Below are 20,388 nucleotides of genomic sequence, written 5' to 3'. Positions count from 1 at the left end.
CCTTCCAGACTACAGAAAGGGGGTGGGGGAAAAGGAGAGCACGCACTTGCTCTTTTTTAGATGTACAAACTGCAAACAGCAATTTCTAGGCATATCTCTCATGACAACATTAGTTATAAGATCACACCAAGCTAGAAGAGAGGATGGAAATATTTCTAGCTGTACTGCCATGTGACCAGCTAAGACCCCCTATTTCTACCATTAACTACCCTCCATTGTCACAACCTGACATTCCAAGTAGTTACTGTATTGATTTCCCAGCCAAGGATGTCCTCAGGTTAATTGCGGCTCCTCTCAGTGTAGTGACTATAAATAGAAGAATTTTTCTGTAACACCCCCTACACACAAACACACATAGACACACACTCACAAAATACAATGGAGGAGAATATTAGATTTAACTATAGGAAGCATGAATCGATTTATACTTTTATAAAGATTAATAATTAAAGAGAGAGAAAAACATATTTTAGAAACATTATGCCCATGCATTGAAAACTATTCAAGGGTTATATATTTATGCACCAATTTTGTGATCTATTTTATTTTATTTATTTATTTTATTATTTCGTGATTTATTTTATTTTAATTCTAACCATTGAAACCATTATGTGTAGCATGATCTCATTTTTGTTTAAATTTGCATTTTGATAATGGCTAATGATAGTGACCACCTTTTATGTGATTATTTGACTTCTGTTTATATGCTTTAGTAAAGTATCTAATTAAAAGTTTTATGCATTTGATAATTAGGTGATTTCTTTTCTTCCTGTTGATTTTCAGGAGTTCTTTGTATAGTGTGTGTATATATATATATATATATATATATAAATATATTTCTTTTTTGGAAATATTTTCAAATATTTGTGATTTTCAAAATATTTCCCCTTTTGTCTTGTATTTTATATTTGTCAAGACAATTAGGACAACTTATTCTTCCTTTAGAGACCATTTGTAAATATTTTGCTGACTTTATTTTAATGATAAAATTTTAGTTGTAGGAACTTATTATTATGACTGTATGAATGTTCAAAGGAAAAATAGATTGAAACATAAGCACAGATCAGTAGTACAGATACAGGTATTATTAATCATATCTCTTGAAATCATTTTCATCTTTGGGATGCTATTTCAAATAATGGTGAAGGGATCATATTCTTTTTCTAAAAATTTAATTTAATTAATTTATTTTTATATGGCAGGTTCTTATTAGTTATCTATTTTATACATATTAGGGTATATATAGGGGTCATATTCTTTGTAAGTCAAGTTATAAGGAAATCTGCAAAGCCTGCAGAGTTAACAGTGCTTTTTATTGTCAGAATTATACAGCAGCAGCAGCAAAGTTAATGACAAAGTGAAATGTTACTTAGCATGTAATATAATTGTATAAAAACTGCTTTCAGATCATCAAATGTCTAGCTGTGGTATATCATAATTATGAAAGCCACACCTACAGAAACATGCAACTCTTTTCTTTGAAATATCAATAGGTCATTCTAAGACCCTTCTTACTACGTTCCCATTGACACTTGGAGTATATCAAATTCTTGAAAAGAGCTAATGAAATGTGTCTGTATTCACAGCTGTCTATACCCACAGAAGTTCATACATCAGATGAAAGTGTGTTGAGTGCATGCATAGCAAAGGAAAGCACCCTTGGAACGCCCAAAGTGTTCAGTCATAACATACTCATTAAAATACCAAAACTTGCATTACTCAGAATCATTTCCTACTGCAAAAGAACTTCTGCACCAGCTGAAAAGACACTAAAGAGGTATTATCCATCACCACCAAACATTGTGAAACATTAATATATTGTTATTCTCTCCTTTTGAATCATATACAAGCCTGTGCAATAAAACACATTTATTGACTTCACACAGCAAAATTTCTGGTGGGATGGTGTGAATAGTCCTGTGCTTTTAAAATAAAGACATCAGATGGCCAGGTTTCTTACATCTTCCTGCTCTTCCATTCCTAGATATGACTGCTGCAAACTTCCAGGAACAAAAGGAAGTGGAAGCAAAGGACAGAGCACTTGATGTCTACATTCATCTCATTAGCAGGAACTGAGTCACCTCCTCATACTCAGCTGGAAAGGACGCTGGGATACTGAATCTTTCAAACCCCAAACTCTCCAGTTAAACTGGTTGCGGGATAGAAGATTTAGATTGGTAAATCCTGAGCAGGTGTACAACATCTCCTACATCACTTTATGTGAATCTCTGTATAGTTTTCTCTTGCTGTTGTAGTAAATTACCACAAATTGAATGGCTTAAAGCAGCACATGTGTATTACCTTACAGCACTATACATCACAGGTCCAAAATGGGTCTCACTGACCAAAAATCAAAGTGTTGGCAGGACTGCATTTCTTTCTGTATCCTCTAGTGGGGATTCAGTTATTCTTGTTCAGTTAGATTACTGACAGAATTTAGTTCCTTGAGGTTGTCAGACTAAAGACTGATTCCTTGCTGGCAGCCAGCCAAATGTCATTCTCAGCTTCTAGAGATCATAACAGTCCTTGGCTCTTGGACCCAATAGAGTTTAGAGCCAACAATGACAAAATGAGCCCTCCTTTTCCCTGCTTCATCTGTCATAACATATCTTTGGAATACCATTCTTTCTTTCTCTTCCTCTTTTTAGTGCTTATGTGATCAGATTGGATGTATCCGGATAATCTCCCTTTCTCAATGATTTGCGACATTAATCATGTCTGTAAAGTCCATTTTGTCAAGTAATGTAGAATATTTACAGTTTCCAGGGTTTCTGGTTCGTCTCTCAGGGAGAGATGTCTGTCACAGTCTCCCAGTGAAATAGGTTGATTGGTTTCTGTGATCTTCATTTGATTGGCTCCCTAATTGCCATAAATTATTCAACGATGCATCATATAACGTTGCATCCCAGGATAAAGCTGGTTAAGTAACTTAGGAGTCAAACTCTACTTCATTCATGTTAATTGGTAGATTTTACATATTAATTTTAAAGTTCCTATATCAGGATATGAGCACCAAGAACACATTCCCTCTGACTTTTCCAAGCACTCAAGACATTGACTTATGTCCAGCTGACCAGGTCACTAATTTAGATGTGTGTTTATATTGGTATAGCTAATGGTATACTTAGATAGGCATAATACCTTTAACTTCTCACTTGCCATCCTCATGGCGTAACTCTAGACACTGCCCTTAGCAATAAAGTTTGTTTAGTGACGTGACACCTTGCATAATTTGTTGTATACTAAGAAATTTTACCATCCTCATAGCTAACCCTAACAAATTTGTCTTTGGCCATCTGGTAAAGACCTTGATAATTTCCATTCATGAGACAAAATGTTATACCTGGTAACCTCCCTTCTGTCAATAAAAAAAAAAAAGAAAAACACTTGAACTGTAACATCTTAGAGTCACCTCTCTCTACTGAGTCTTAGTCAACCTCATGATATTGCTTGCCATATGATTTCTCTTGTCAGGTTTAAGGTGACACTTGGTCCTTGGATTTGAGTGAAAAGAAATTGTATATCTAGGACAGAGAGGATTTTGTCATTTAAATATGAAGAAATTCTAGCCTGGATTTACTTGCAAAATGATTGTTTTAAGTGTTGTTTCAGATTGTTGTTCTGATTTTTATCACCATAATTATATTTTCATTGAAAAATTATTGAATAAAGATTTTTCAAAAGTGGAAGAAGACCAAAGTAAAAATGTTTGTATCAGGTACATACTTATATATCAAACATTCTCAGACAGGACTTAGAGGTAGAGTTTGGAGTAGAGACAGAGTTCATTCATAGCATTTAGGATTCAGATGGGAAAATAACATAAAATTTCATATAATTGTTTGTTTCATGGGCTTGGGAATTTGAAGAGGACCATCTTCTCTTGTCTAATCCACTGGTCCTTAGTGACATAAGGACACCACCTCCCTCACACACTCACAACTCCTGGTAACTAGGACAGACATATGAGTTGAAGATACACTAGGTCTATACTGAAACAGTAAATGGGACCCACTCATCTTAGTGGGTAAGAAGCAAGCAATAATTTATGACAATCAAGGCACCCTGTCAAATATTTGACTACTTCTTTACACTAGCAAAAAAAGCCATTCAACGTGAACAGGAAAATGTTTTCAAGTAGACTTAGCATTTGAGTGGTATCTTCATGGAATGAGTCCTGTCAAAATACAAATTCACCATAATGTCAAAATAGGCACTAAATTTTGCATAGTGATATATGTTGTAGCATTGCATTATATATGATGACCTGTAGTAATTATATAATTCATATACATATATTTCATGTATACATATATATATGCATAAAATATAGTGGAAATAATATATATAATTGTGCAATGGCCTTCTTCTCCTTTTGGTCTAAATAGTACTTTTTATCCTCACTTAGGAATGAGACTTCCTTGGCAAATTCATTTAATACGTTCATGTAATATGCAGTACATGAACATGTTATAGCAATGCATTTAGTTCCTTATCTTAAATTTCTCTCAAATTATTTTCTAGTTTTGCTGAATAGACTTCTTACAGGTTTTCTATTAGAATTACTTTTAAGGTTTTGATATGTTTGTTCCTACTTGAATAGTGTCTTTAATGCCCACTTATTTTTGGTTTTTTATATGAAAATAAATTGATTTTGTTTGTTGCCACTGTATCCAGCACACATGTTGAATTAATGTATTACATCTAATAATTTCATTGTAGATCATGAAATATTTTCCATGTATACATTTATAACGTCTGCCAATATTCAGATTAATATCTACCTTTCCGATGCTCAAATATGTACTGTTTTCTCTTTTTTCACCGCATAGACTAGTATCACTTGTAAAATATTGAATAAAAATTCTAAGAGAGACAAGCCTTTCCTTGGTCCAAATTGCAGAAGACATGTTTCAACGTTTTTTAACTTGATTATATTTATTAGCCATATTGGTGAGATAAAGAAGGTACTTTAGTGTCATCCTTGACAGAAAATGTTCTTTAACCTCTTATTACCCAAACTAACTTAAGCACCATTCTAGTATTACAAATTCAATGTGGATCACTTTACTGTATATGATTTATTTTATAATTTTATGCTAAACTACTTTATTAATTTATCTATCTAGTAATTTAACAGTTTTCCCCCCAAGAGTATGCAAATTACATGAGAACTGGATTTTTCTTCTCTGTAATGCATCACTGTAACTACATGATATAGTAATACAAAACTATTTTAGACATTAAAACCAAACCAGTCACCACATCAATACTCTTTAGTGACTATAGTCAATGCTACATGGAAGAGAGTAATCATGCAGTTGATCCCTGCCTCAATCCCTAACAGTGTATGGGATGTGATAAAGAAGTGTTGTACTAAGCCACAAACATTGGATATAATTTGTTAGCGAGCACCGGAAAACTGACACAGGGCACTTCAAAATGGTTACAAAACCAACTTCCTTACCTTTCTTCCATGATTCCTCTAGACGGATAATATGCTACAGACACAACTGTCATCTGTCACTGTCATCTGAACATTATCTCCTCTGAAATGATTGCCTTAATTTTTTGTGTGTTTTTTAGATGTCTTTCCTGCTACCATGATACCTACTTAAACAAGAGAATTCGCTGGTGGATAAATTATGGCTTTATGGAAAATAAATTATTTAAACACGTATTATGGTAAAGGAAATATAGATTTTAAAAAAATTAAAAGAAAAAAAACCTTACCCAGATTGCATCATTTCCCAACCAGTCTGACTGAAAATGGATCCAGTGGAGTGCCTGTATTTTATTTATTTATTTATTTAGAACTTCAAATTGTTTTTATTCCAATCTGAAATGATTAGCTCTAAGCAGTCCTGACATTTATCGGGTGGTTATGAAAAGAAAGCAAAATCGGTCGTGACTAAAAGGCCCGTTTCTGCATAAGTTTATCACTTGGGACAACCCCGTCAAGCAGCCCCCCTGGAGGAGAGGAGAAAAGAGGAGGCTGGCGATTCAGCGGCCACTGGGTGATCGGACCGGTCGGAGGACTGCTGGAGCTGAGCCGGTGTCCAGGTAAATGTGGCATTCATGCTAGCCATCTGTCCACAGGTCAATGGGTACACAAACTCAAAATCATTATCTCTCATGAATGAATATACAGTGACAGTCTTGTGTGTGGCCGAGGATCATTGCGCAGGAGCATGGTTGGGGAAATCAGGCATTGGGCAAAGCGTCGCTAGTCTTGCAAGAGAGAACAGTAGTTGTGTGTGTGTGTGTGTGTGTGTGTTTTCCTTGAGACCCTCTAATATCTGAGATAAGCTTGCAAGAGTGGTGTTTCCACTTGGCACCCTTGTCTTTTCCTTGCCCAGAGCAGCGCTGATATTTTGCAGAGATAGTTTGAGGTGCGAGGTTTCTGAAGAACATGCTTTTTTTCCTCCAGCGTGCCCTGTCCATCTTGCCGCCTCATTTTCGGTTTTGCTCCTGTGGGGCAGGAAGCGGTTTCACTTCCTCTTTCCCTACATGGTGCCATGCACACTTAAAAAGTTAGAGCTTGTGATACTAGCTATATCATGCCTTTAACTGAAACAGCAACTCCCTCTTCTGTATTCATGTTTATTGCTTTCCAAGGTGAATTCATAAAAGACACACATATATAATATACATAAAAAATATCACAAGAGAAATTCCAGTTTCTCTAAACAGATATCTACCGAGCACCTGCTCTAAACCAGGCACAGAGGGGAATCAGGAGATGAAGAAACTTGTTTCCTGATCTTATAAACTTCACAGCTTAATGCAGAAGATGAATTTGCATATCAATAAAAATTAAATTAGAGCCAATACAGAAGTAAAATCAGCATGCTGAAGGAATCAGAGAAAGGAAGGAGCGGAGGTGGGGGAGTGATGCATTAGGCAGATTATCTGTGCAAAGCACTTGACCTGAAGACACCATTGCCTTGATTTTTGACAACTTCCTTCCAAGGTAGGAAGCATTGCCCTGTTTTGCAGATGGGAAAGGGTTAAACCACAGAAGGGTTAAATGAGAAATGCAAGGTCACATGGTAAGGAAGAGGCAGATCTGGAATTTGAACGCAAGTCTCTCTGACTTCAAAACCCAGGCTGGTAAGAATCTATGGACAGCTTATGCAGAAGATGGTGTTTGAGCTGGGACAGGCAGCAAAGGCACATTTATTCCAGAAGGAGGAGCCAGATGATTTTGGAGGCAAAGGTCTGAAGGCTTGAAAGCACATCACATCTGAGGAAGAATCAGAGGTTGGGTGTGCTGGACACAGGCCCAGTGCCAGGAAGTGTACAGGCACAATGCCAGGAGACTAGCTGCCACCCACTGTAGATGCCTGGAATGTGACACTGAGGACTCTGGGCCTGATTCTATGAGCACTGGGGACCCGCTGGAGGGGAATCTCAGAGTCCAGGACTAAGTTAGGTCCTCGTTGCAAATTCAGTCATGTCCAGAGATATCTGGACAGCTGATGGAATAGACTCAGAGGGGTTTATGTACATGTGGGACCAAGGAACCTCCCAGAATGGATGACAATGAAACTCACAGAGCCTGACCCCGCAGCCATGACCATAAGGAGTGAAGACCACCTGATAGCCCCCTAAGAATGGATGGGGCTGGAGAAGGAGCCCTTCCTGGGGGCAGATGAGGCAGGCACGTAACTCAGTTGGAGAGAACACTCAGGATTAGAGAGAGGGACCATCAAGTGCATCACAAAGTTCTGACATGTAGAGTTTTTTCTGGCCCAGACCCCTGGGCTAAAATCAGCCTTGGGGAGGGGGCTGTGATGAAGGCCGGTAGCCTTTAACACCTGGGGCACCAGAATCTCCCTGTGAATATGAAGGATTGCCTGTATTTTATTTGGAAACTTCGGAAGAAATAGAAGGCTCTTGTTTTTTTAATAATAACTTTTTTTCATTTAATAGAATGAGTCTGTCTTCTCAGGTATCATCCTTTATAACCAGGAAAACTTGGGCAAATAAATACCCCAAGCATTTTAATTTTAATTTCAACTACATGCTCAAACCAAAAGAATAAAAAATAAGTCAAGAAATCTTAAAGAATGGGTGAATCTATATGGGGACAAAATAGTTCAATCCCATACATATTGTATCTCTGAAAAGCAAACATGAATTCATATTTTTCACATTAGTAAAGACTAAAGTAACAAATTATTGAGATGCCAGTAGCATGATTTGGTTATATCAACAAAGCATGTCTACAAAGAATAATTCAGAGAGAAGCAGAGGGTAAAAAATTTATTGCCACACAGCCAAATTTGAAGTGTTGTTATGCAGAATTTCTGTTTCTAATCTTTACTTAGGTGTTCTGTAACTCATAAAGAATCAAATTGAGTTTGCTGAAAGGTAAAATATCTAAAATTATAAGCACAGAGATATTTAACAAAAGGTCTCCAAAGGCTTACCATCTTTATTATCTAAATACATTATGAAAAGAAAAAAAAGTGAATGACAGTTATCTAAAGAGGAAAGTAAAAAAAATATTCATTATGGGTTGAGGAGAAAAGGTATATTATATCAATTACTAGGTAAGTGATGATGTATTTTCCCATAAAAAGTCTCAAATCTCCAGTAAATTTTTGAACTGAATATGAGATTGGCTAAATACATAGTTTCTTATCAGCAAGACACCCTGTGGATTTCCTGACATCAGAAAATCCAGCATAAAACAATAAGCTCAGGTATGAATAAATATAATAAATCTATAGTAATGTAGAAAAAACAAACTAAACATTCATATCTGATTATACAATGGCAGAATTAAATAGGAAAACAGTAAATGAGTTCAAATCAAGCAGCTAATGCTTTACCTCAAGGTAACAATTTTCTCAACGCCATCAGGACATCCTTATTCCTCAGAGTGTATATCAGGGGGTTAAACATCGGGGTGACAATGGTATAGAAAAGAGAGAAAAACTTGTCTGTTCTGGAGGAATTTTTGGATTTAGGTCGTAAATATGTAATGATTCCAGATCCAAAAAATAAAGTCACAACCATGACATGAGAGGAGCAGGTGGAGAAGGCCTTTGCTCTTCCTGTTGCCAGTGGCAACTTCAGGATGGTGGAGGTGATTTTAATGTAGGAGCCAAGAATCAACAGAAAAGGGATCATGACAAACAGCACAGCAACGGTGAAGACCATCATCTCATTCAGAAAAATGTCCCCACAGGCCAGCTTTAGTATTGGGGGGATGTCACAGAAGTAGTGATTGATCTGGTTGGACCTACAAAAGGGCAGAGAGAAAATCTGGCACGTTTGCCCTATCTCAACTGGAACTCCAGTGACCCAGCAGGCAGACACCAGCTGGACACATACCTTGTAGTTCATGACTAGAGGATAGTGCAGAGGGTTACAAATGGCCATGTAGCGGTCATAGGCCATCACTGTAAGAAGCAGGCACTCTATGTTTCCAAACATAAGGGCACAACTCATTTGTGTTGCACAAGCAGACAAGGAAATGTGCCTTTTCTGAGTCCAAAGGTTTATGAGCATTCTAGGAAGAGTGACAGACACATAACAGATTTCCAAGAAGGAAAAATTACTGAGGAAAAAATACATGGGAGTCTGGAGAGTCTGGTCGGTCCTGGTTATGAGAATGATGATGCCATTTCCCATCAGAGTTACCACATAGATAAACAGAAACATCACAAAAAGAAACATCTGGAGATTGGGAAAATCAGAAAATCCCAAAAGAACAAACTCCATCACTGAAGTGAAATTCACATCCACTTGGTCTTTTGGGGGTTCCATCTGTGAAAATAGTACAATTAGACATTTCTGTTTTGGGGCTTGTTTTGTAATTCTATTAGTTAAAGGGATTTGGGGGAAGTAGTACATAAGATTTCTATTCTCTATTAATGTTTAGCATTTTATATACTGGACTCAACACAACTGAAGTCTAATGGAGAATATGTACGCTAAATTCTAAATATAAAAACATAATATCTAATTCTAGGTTTAACTTTAAATGAAAGTGATGTGTTTGAGAATTATGCGTTTTCATTTTTGATCTGCTTGTGGGCAGAACAAAATCAATCCATTTTACTCCTCATATTAACAAACAGAATTCTGAGGCAGAAACATTTGCATCCCACTTTCTCAGTGGTAGGGCACCGCCAAACTCTGTAATGTAGTTTTCAGGAATTTCTCAACTCTTCCATTAGACCTTTCCCAAGAAAAAAGCATGCCTTCCCTTCCATATCATGCAGCTATAATTCTTAACTGTTTGTGCATACACTTTATTTGAGACCATTCTGATTGCATTTATCTATCAAAATAAACATCATGGCCATCAGGCATTATAAAATACGAACTTTTATTTATCTTATGCAAACTTGAAACTTAGGTTTGACAATGTTTTTTGACCTATTGGTTGTTTAATTAATAATGACAAACTTGAAGGAAATACATTGATGATATGATTTCTGAAACTCTGCCAAGTAAATCTATTCTCAAATGTCTTGCTATGTGCCATTGGTCATTTGCATTTAAAAATTATTAATTTAATAATATATCTAAATTGAAACACATGAAAATCAAAATTGAAAACTATAAATTATTTAAAATATGGTTAATAGACAGTTGTCAAAAATATCAAAAGCAGAGAATATATATTTTAGCTAGAGGGCATGTAAGCAAGTACATTTTAGTCTGTAATTAATGAGACATACAGAGACTCAACTTTCTCCTGTATTGAGATATACTTGGAAACTATTGGAATTTAAAAAGAAAGGTGATTAGCATATTACAGCTTTAAATAATATCTGGGGAAATGGAAAACAAAAATCATTCTAACCAAGCTACACTTGTGTTAGTAAACTGCTTGCAATAACATATTCTTGAATTGTGTTGATGTCCTCATGCTATATTATAGATGAAGAAACTAGGGTTCAAAGGTTTACATGACTAAACTAAAAAAAAGAAAAAAAGTTTGCTTTGACTCCCAGGATTCATGAGCATTGTGAGAAAGGTAACGAATCCATAGTGATTTCCCAGAGGGAAAAATTGCCAAGGAAAGAATACATGGGGATCTGGGGGTCAAGACCCACTTTTGTTATTAGAATTATGGTGCTATTGCCCATCAGCATAATGATACCTGTGACTAAGGACAATCCAAATAGAAACCACTGGAGATGCGGAACATCAGCAAAGTCCAAGAGAAGAAATTCCATCAATCCAGTTAGATTTTCTTCTGGTGTTTTTGTTGTTGTTGCTGTTGTTTTCTTTTTTCTTTCTTTCTTGCTTTTTTTTTTTTTTTTTTTGGTGCTTTATCTGTAGAAAGAGGAAATTTAGCCTGTGCTTTCACTTTTCCTTCCCCAACATTTCTTGTTCTTCAGTTTGTCTCAGGATGACTAGACTGGCTTTCATGATCACTGCAATTATTTCTGATTTAAGAATGTTACTATATATGTATTTCCCACCTTCCAGTTTAGACCCCATACGTTATCACTGTAAAATCTCCACTGAAATTTCCTTTAGAGCCATTCCACATACTTTCTGAATACAGCCCAGGATAAACAATTTTTTCCCTACTCAGCACAGTCACTAGAACATCATTGACAAATGTGAAGAAGACCCAGAGCTTTGCCTTATGATCATACATTTAATTAATTTCACTTCTAGACAATCCTATCATACTTCTCTATACATTTCCCACTCAGTATCTCTATATCATAAAGTGTCTTTTCTCACACGTTTTCAACTACCTACTTGAATCCTTCATTCTCCTCTCATCACTTGATCTTGAGCATACGTGTTCCTATTTTTCAGTTCATACTATTAGACAGTTAAAATATTGTTAGTATGATTATTGTCCTCTTGAGAATTAAATATATTTTGATAGAGTAATAAGTGGAAAGCATAAGAGGGTTTTATTCAGAAAAATTAACATGAGAACATAGACACAGATAGAAACACTAAAAGTGTTTAAACCTGGGGAAATAGGGACAGCATGGAAGGTGTTCATTACCTTTGTGTGTGTGTGGACAGAGGGACAAAAGATGCTGGCTATTTCGTATTACCCTGTGTGCTGTGTGCACCACCACTACATTTGTTGATCCTCAAAAAAAGATTCTTTATTAACCATTTCTAACCTCACTCGTCTTTAGAGATAAGGATATTGAGACTCACTGAAGGTGGATAATTTGACCAATTGCACATAGTTTTGTGATTGGAAGCCAGGGCTTTTTTTCCCCTTAGGTTCAAATTCTATTTCCTTGATAGTTTATTCATGTGATATTAAGCAATTAGAGTTACTTGCTCATTTGTGAGCATTGAATGAGATAATATTGATAAAAGTAGGACCTATCAAATTTAAACATTATTTATTAGTTAGGTTATATAATTATAACTACAATTATATTACATTCTTTGTACTCTCCAGGTTTATAGCACATAACCTAGCAAAACTGTATTTAATAGGATTATTGGGTCACATGTTGGTAGTCATTATTTTCCATTCTTCCCTTTCATCAGGGCCAGGTCTAGAGTTAGGAGAGTGAAGCTCTTAGGAAAATTTCAGAGGCTCTCAGTCCTACTCAGGGCTGATCCTGCACTTGCACGGATTTTCATGTGGGTCTTCCCTTCCGTATTTCACCCTGGGCATCTCTTGTCTTACCACTTGCCCCAGCCTGTCTTTATCTCTGCATCCTGGTGGGAATGCACATTGTCCACCAAATTTAGCATAGGTAGAGAATCATGAGTAAGGAGCACAGTCTCCCCTGGATGGACTGACTTGAATTATCATCTGCTAGTTGTGTGAGTTCCTGCAAGGTACACAATCTCTCAGGACCACAGTCCTCGCAGCTAAACATGAGCCAGCTGTTGTTCCAACACCCGGGTTTTTCTGTGAACTAAATCATTTAATGTATGTGAAACAACTTGTAGAAGCTCTGGCACTTATAAAGGTCTATGGAAGTGCTAGTTATTATTATTACAATGAAAAACTAAGTTTTATTCTTCTGAATTTTAATCAGAGTTCTACACAACTTGAAACAATACTCTGTAATTAGCTTTTCTTTGTATCATGTGATTACTAGGGAATGGAGTGTGATTTAATGCAATCATCAAGTGTTATGAAATTCCCAAACAATTCAACTCTCAAGTTGCAAATTCTCCATGAATTTTTTGACAAAAATTTTTTTGTAATATTATCTTTACTCGGAAATCTAATACCTATAGTATGCATCACCATTAAGGCTTTAGTGTTGCAATTTGGCCAATTCATTTTGTTCACTTTTTTTTTTTACTGGCACTAAGTTACTTGAGGGGTAAGGGCAGTGACTATTTTCCTATTTGGGATCAATATAGACCCAAGAAAATTACGGTACACTTAATATGGTACTTAGTATTTGATGCTTTGAAGAACTAAAGCAGTAGACAGTGTTTAAATGAAATCATCACTCTTAAAAGGGAGAAAAGAATTAATACATGAGAGAATAAAAAAATCCAATCTTTATGTATCACTTTTAAGAATGGCTACATTTAATTTAAATAATTTTGTTCTTATTACATGAGTATACTCGCTTACAGTGCTAAATAAATTATAATTTCTAATTGTACAAGTCCAACTTTTTGATACTTAAATTATCAACGTACACCATGAAACACGTAAGATTTGTGTATGTTATTCTCAGTAGCGGACAAAGTAGAAAAGGCAAATATTTACTCTGTGCTCTCACTAAATTGTCTTTATTATACATCTTTCTTATAAATGTTTAAGTACTTATTAATTAAAGAAAATAAATCTTAGTGTTCTAATATTGCTATTTTTAAACTCAAGTCTCCATTCCCTGGAAAAATCCAAATGATTAAGGGGATATATGAAAATATTCCAAATCAGTTTGATGTTGGTCATATCAACAGCTCTATGTATTTCAGCTATGTCTGTATATTTAGTATAAATTAGCAAATTAAACTCTGTAATTAATTTAGAAATCACTATTGAACTGAAAATTATTTCATTATTTCATACATTTTAAATTTAAAAACATTTATTTTTACCTTTAAAATAAATGTTCCTTGAATTCCCCAAAAGTTGGAATTGTATTAACTAGATCATTTTATATTAAATCTATTTTTAAAAATATCATCAGGGCTATAATTAATTTAAAAATGCTCTTTATAATATCTTGGCTCAAAACCAAGCTTATCTCCATTATTATTTATTATACTTACACAAAATATATCAGATTCAAGTTTTTGTATTTCAAAATAATTTAATATCATTATTTAATATTTTATTTAAATATAAATTATATTTAATTGAATCAGAAATATATGGAGATGCTTTAACATGACACATTTGCTATTATATATTAAATACTAATTTTAATAAAAATTAATGAACTGAAGCTTATAAGAGTATAAAATAGTTCATATTTACCATACTTATTTGAGTTCATGCTGATTATTTTCTCACTGAAGAGGGTTTAAATATTTATAATACTTTAGCTGAAATCACTTATTTAATCAAAGACATTCAACTTACCTTTAAAATAGTCTGTTCTTTCCAGAAATGAAGGGCTCCTTTATAGTTTCTCTACACCATGGGATCTCTTCGACCAGATAACATTGCATTTCCAATTAAAAGCATCATTTGGCACTCTATGGTTTGTTTTATTTTATTTTTCCCAGCTAGCTCTCACTCTACCTATAATACTTTCACTTCAGCCTCTCCATGGATAGAGTGCACAGCACATTTTTATTTCTTAGACTTGAATAGGACGCTGAGCAACATAACTGGAGATCATCCAAAACTGACACACACCCAATTCATGTTCTATTATGAACACACCATAGTGAGCCTCTATTCAATTAAACTGAGCTTGCATCACAATTTCCTGAGCATGCTTTTCTTATATTCTCCTCTAAAATAGATTTCTTAATCAGTATTCAGTGTTCTGCACATGTAATAGTTGTAAATGCCCTGATAATAAGTACAATTTTAATCTCTAAATCTTATGTTATTGATTCCTATATGGGCACCAGGGAAATAAAAAATTAATTTTAGAACCCCTGTTAATATTAATAGGAGAAAGAGTTTTCTTTTTAATGCAGGATTTTATTACCTTTTCTCAATTTCATTTCTAGTGTGTATGCAGTGTTAAGAGAAAATAATATCAAACTTCATGTAGAACAAAATAAAATACTTGAATTTCCCAAATGAGATAATGGGAAAGATGCCAGCAACATAGTCTGTGTCTTCTGGGCTTCAATTCTGGGAAAGACAATTATTTCCAGCATTTAGTTTAAGAATGTTGGCTTAGATCCAGTTCCTTCTGTCAAAAATAGGATTTGCTTCCTGTTATTTTGTAAACAGTGGCTTCTAAGGGTTTATGATTACAAAGAGAAAATATTTCCAAGAGAAGGAACTCCGATGGTAGTGTGATAAGAGAGAGTGACTCAAAGTAATTACAAAGTATCAGGGGACACATGGCAGAGATCATGGAAGGTGAGTGAGGAGTGGGTCATGAGAGAAGCCCGCCAGGCCTGAGCTACTGCAGATGCACATCCAAAATGTAGCTATGCTGGGAAGGAGTTCTAAAGCCTCATAATTAGCCCAGTGTAGTATTATGCATGAATAGAGAGATATTCTGATACCATAGGATAGAAAATTCAGAAAAAAAGACTCAAATGTATCATCCAATACCAAGATAGCATAACAAGTTTGCAAAACATAGACTTTAAATTATTGTTATTGGCATTGCACAGTACCCTTTGAGTAAAAATTATATATTTCTATTAATATTTCATTTCACACTAAAACAGGAAAATTTCAAATGATGCATAGGTTTAAATATTGTATTCAAAGTGAAATAATGAAAGCATTCTAAATTAGTTTGTATAATTTTGAAACAAGGAAAGATTAACTTTGCCTCAAAATTAGAATTGAGGATACAAAAATTAAAAAAATCAACTACATAAAAATAGGTAATTCTACTTAGTGAACATGCATAAAAGGTAAAGTTAAACTAGCATTGATGAAGCTGGAAAAAATATGTCATATCTCAGCTAACCTGTTATTTTACATTATGAATAAGATGTTTTTTAACTATGAAGGAAAATCTAAAATAAAATTAGAAAAATGAGACAAACAGATTAAGGAACAGTTCACAGGAAAGGGAGGAAAATCATCCTTTAAACATATGGAGGAACACTCAGTTACATTCAAGAAAAAGGAATGAAAATTTGTACAGCATGGATGTAGTTTGTAAAACAGTCTAAGACACTTTCTCAAGCAATCTCTTACGAAAACACATTTTATACACTTGTGAGAATGCAAATGCCCAAACCCATGGAGAAGAATTGGGCACCTTCACCTATTCCTTGAATCAATAAACATGCATGGGTATGATTTTATGCAGTTTCACATTTGTCAGCATTGTTTGTACTTCTGAAAGGTGATGTCACCCATGTGTGAATGATCATGTGGACCATCTCTCTCTCTGACTTAATGAGCCTTCATTTTGATGTTGTCATCTACTTTTTATTTTTCTCCCACAGTTATCTGATTCCTTCAAAATAGGAGTTTTATAATTTAGCCAAATTTGTCTAGTGGTTTCAGAAGGTAGACTGGCTTGCTGTGACCCTGTACATCACAACCAGAAATGGAAGTTATTTCTTGATATTTTTAATGTTCCTAATTATATTCAGCTTATTTTTAAATATCTCCATTTATAAAAGGTTTCATTTATTTATCAACAGCATCGCCAGTGCTGGCAAATGGATTTTATTAGTCGATTATCTGTTTGTTTGTTTTGAAGAAAAGGGCAATTGATTTGACCAATTTGGCTGCAGGCTAAAATAGAAGCATGTCATCAAAAGAAAGAGCATTAGGTTTTTGGTTTCATTATAAATATGGTGTATTCATTAAAGAAAATTTAGACAGTAGAGGGAAAACGAAAACAACAAATCTTTCTCTCAAGTGTGACATTTTGATATATTTCTTTCATCTTTTTTAGGCATAGTTTTGTTTGATTCAAATATTATGTCCTATAGAAAAGTTTATGGTGGAGACCTTCAAGATGGCAGAGGAGTAAGATGTGGAGATCACCTTCCTCTCCACAAATACATCAGAAATACATCTACATGTGGAACAACTCCTACAGAACACCTACTGAACGCTGGCAGAAGACCTCAGACTTCCCAAAAGGAAAAGATGCCCTCAGGCGACCTACACACAGAGGCAGGACTAATCCAAAGCTGAACTCCAGGAGCTGTGTGAACAAAGAAGAGAAAGAGGAATTTCTCCCAGCAGCCTCAGGAGCAGTGGGTTAATCTCCACAATCAACTTGAAGTACCCGGAATCTGTGGAATACCTGAATAGACAACGAATCATCCCAAAATTGAGGTGGTGGACTTTGGGAGCAGGTGTAGACTTGAGGTTTGCTGGATGCGACTGACTGGATCTGGTTCTAAGTTTATATTAGTTTAGTATTTAGAGTTTATTATCATTGGTAGATTTGTTTATCGATTTGGTTGCTCCCTTCCTTATATATATATATATATATATATATATATATTTCTTTTTTCTCTTTTTGTGAGTGTGTATGTGTATGATTCTTTGCGTGATTTTGTCTGTATAGTTTTACTTTTACCATTTGTCCTGGGTTCTGTGTGTCCGTTATTTAGTTATTTATTTTCAGTATAGTTTTTAGTGCTTGTTATCATTGGTGGATTTGTTTTCTGGTTGGGGTACTCTCTTCTTTCTTTCTTTCTTTCTTTTTATTACTATTTAAATTTTTTATTTTTAATAATTTTTTTTACTTTAATAACTATTTCTTTTTCTTTTAATTTTATTTATTTATTTATTTATTTATTTATTTATTTATTTATTTATTTATTTTTGGCTGTGTTGGGTCTTCGTTTCTGTGTGAGGGCTTTCTCTAGTTGTGGCAAGTGGGGGCCACTCTTCATCGCGGTGTGCGGGCCTCTCATTATCGCGGCCTCTCTTGTTGCAGAGCACAGGCTCCAGACGTGCAGGCTCAGTAGTTGTGGCCCATGGGCCCAGTCACTCCACAGCATGTGGGATCCTCCCAGACCAGGGCCCGAACCCGTGTCCCCTGCATTGGCAGGCAGACCCTCAACCACTGCGCCACCAGGGAAGCCCCACATTATTTCTTTTTATTTTCTTTCTTTCTTTCTTTCTTTCTTTCTTTCTTTCTTTCTTTTTTTCTCCTTTTCTTCTGAGCCATGTGGCTGACAGGGTCTTGGTGCTCCAGCCGGGTGTCAGGCCTGTGCCTCTGACATGGGAGAGCTGAGTTCAGGACCTTGGTCCACCAGAGACCTCCCGGCTCCACATAATATCAAATGGCGAAAGGTATCCCAGAGATCTCCATCTCAACGCTAAGACCCAGCTCCACTCAAAAACCAGTAAGCTACAGTGCTGGACATCCTATGCCAAACAACTAGCAAGACAGGAACACAACCCCTACCATTAGCAGAGAGGTTGCCTAAAATCATAATAAGGTCACAGACACCCCAAAACACACCACTGGATGCGGTCTTGCCCGCCAGAAAGACAAGATGCAGCCTCATCCATCAGAAAACAGCACTAGTCCCCTGCACCAGGAAGCCTACACAACTCACTGAACCAACCTTAGCCACTGGGGGCAGACACCAAAAAAAGCGGGAACTACAAACTTGCAGCCTGTGAAAAGGAGACCCCAAACACAGTAAGTTAAGCAAAATGAGAAGACACAGAAACACACAGCAGATGAAGGAGCAAGGTAAAAACCCACCAGACCAAACAACTGAAGAGGAAATAAGCAGTCTACCAGAAAAAGAATTCAGAGAAATGATAGTGAAGATGATCCAAAATCCTGGAAATAGAATGGAGAAAATATAAGAAACGTTTAGCAAGGACCTAGAAGAACTAAAGAGCAAACCAACAATGATGAACAACACAATAAATGAAATTTAAAATTCTCTAGAAGGAATCAATAGCAGAATAACTGAAGCAGAAGAACGGATAAGTGACCTGGAAGATAAAATAGTGGAAATAACTACTGCAGAGCAGAATAAAGAAAAAAGAATGAAAAGAATTGAGGACAGTCTCAGAGACTTCTGGGACAACATTAAACACACCAACATTCGAATGATAGGGGTCCCAGAAGAAGAAGAGAAAAAGAAAGGGACTGAGAAAATATTTGAAGAGATTATAGTTGAAAACTTCCTTAATATGGGAAAGGAAATAGTCAAGCAAGTCCAGGAAGTGCAGAAAGTCCCATACAGGATAAATCCAAGGAGAAACGTGCCAAGACACATATTAATCAAACTATCAAAAATAAAATACAAAGAAAAAATATTAAAAGTAGCAAGGGAAAAGCAACAAATAACATACAAGGGAAAACCCATAAGGTTAACAGCTGATCTTTCAGCAGAAACTCTGCAAGCCAGAAGGGAGAGGCAAGACATATTTAAAGTGATGAAAGTTAAAAACTTACAACCAAGATTACTCTACCCAGCAAGGATCTCATTCCGTTTGATGGAGAAATTAAAACCTTTACAGATAAGCAAAAGCAAAGAGAATTCAACACCACCAAACCAGCTATACGACAAAGGAACTTCTCTAGTCAGGAAACACAAGAGAAGGAAAAGGGCTACAATAACAAACCCACAACAATTAAGAAAATGGTAATAGGAACATACATGTCGATAATTATCTTAAATGTAAATGGATGAAATGCTCCAACCAAAAGACATAGACTGGCTGAATGGATACACAAACAAGACCTGTATATATGCTGTGTACAAGAGACACACTTCAGACCTAGGGACACATACAGACTGAAAGTGAGGTGATGGAAAGAGATATTCCATGCAAATGGAAATCAAAAGAAAACTGGAGTAGCAATTCTCATATCAGACAAAATAGACCTTAAAATAAAGTTACAAGACACAAAGAAGGACACTACATAATGATGAAGGGATCAATCCAAGAAGAAGATATAACAATTGTAAATATTTATGCGCCCAACATAGGAGCACCTCAATACATAAGGCAAATGAAAGGAGCCATAAAAGGTGAAATTGACAGTAACACAATAATAGTAGGTGACTTTAACACCCCACTTTCACCAATGGACAGATCATCCAAAATGACAATAAATAAAGAAACACAAGCTTTAAATGATACATTAAACAAGAAGGACTTAATTGATATTTATAAGGCATTCCATCCAAAAACAACAGAATACACTTTCTTCTCAAGGTCTCATGGAACATTCTCCAGGGTAGATCCTACCTTGGGTCACAAATCAAGCCTTGGTAAATTTAAGAAAATTGAAACTGTATCAAGTATATTTTCCGACAGCAATGCTATGAGACTAGATATCAATTACAGGAAAAAACCTGTAA

General features: G+C 35.5%; 1 protein-coding gene across 1 annotated transcript; it reads right to left on the bottom strand.

Annotated features, from left to right (window-relative positions):
* Positions 1 to 877: 877 nt before the first annotated feature.
* Positions 878 to 19,363, bottom strand: LOC309605389 (olfactory receptor 10AG1-like). The gene is made up of 3 exons (XM_082341237.1): positions 14,519 to 19,363; positions 11,126 to 11,301; positions 878 to 9,780 (listed from the first exon to the last, which is right to left on the bottom strand). The coding sequence occupies exon 3, from the start codon at positions 9,778 to 9,780 to the stop codon at positions 8,842 to 8,844; it is 939 nt and encodes a 312-aa protein (XP_082197363.1). The 5' UTR covers positions 11,126 to 11,301; positions 14,519 to 19,363; the 3' UTR covers positions 878 to 8,841.
* Positions 19,364 to 20,388: the final 1,025 nt, after the last annotated feature.

The sequence above is a fragment of the Balaenoptera borealis genome, assembly GCF_965194805.1.
Source record: "Balaenoptera borealis genome assembly, chromosome: 11".
NCBI lineage: Eukaryota > Metazoa > Chordata > Mammalia > Artiodactyla > Balaenopteridae > Balaenoptera > Balaenoptera borealis.
This window is presented reverse-complemented; position numbering and strand designations above follow the sequence as displayed.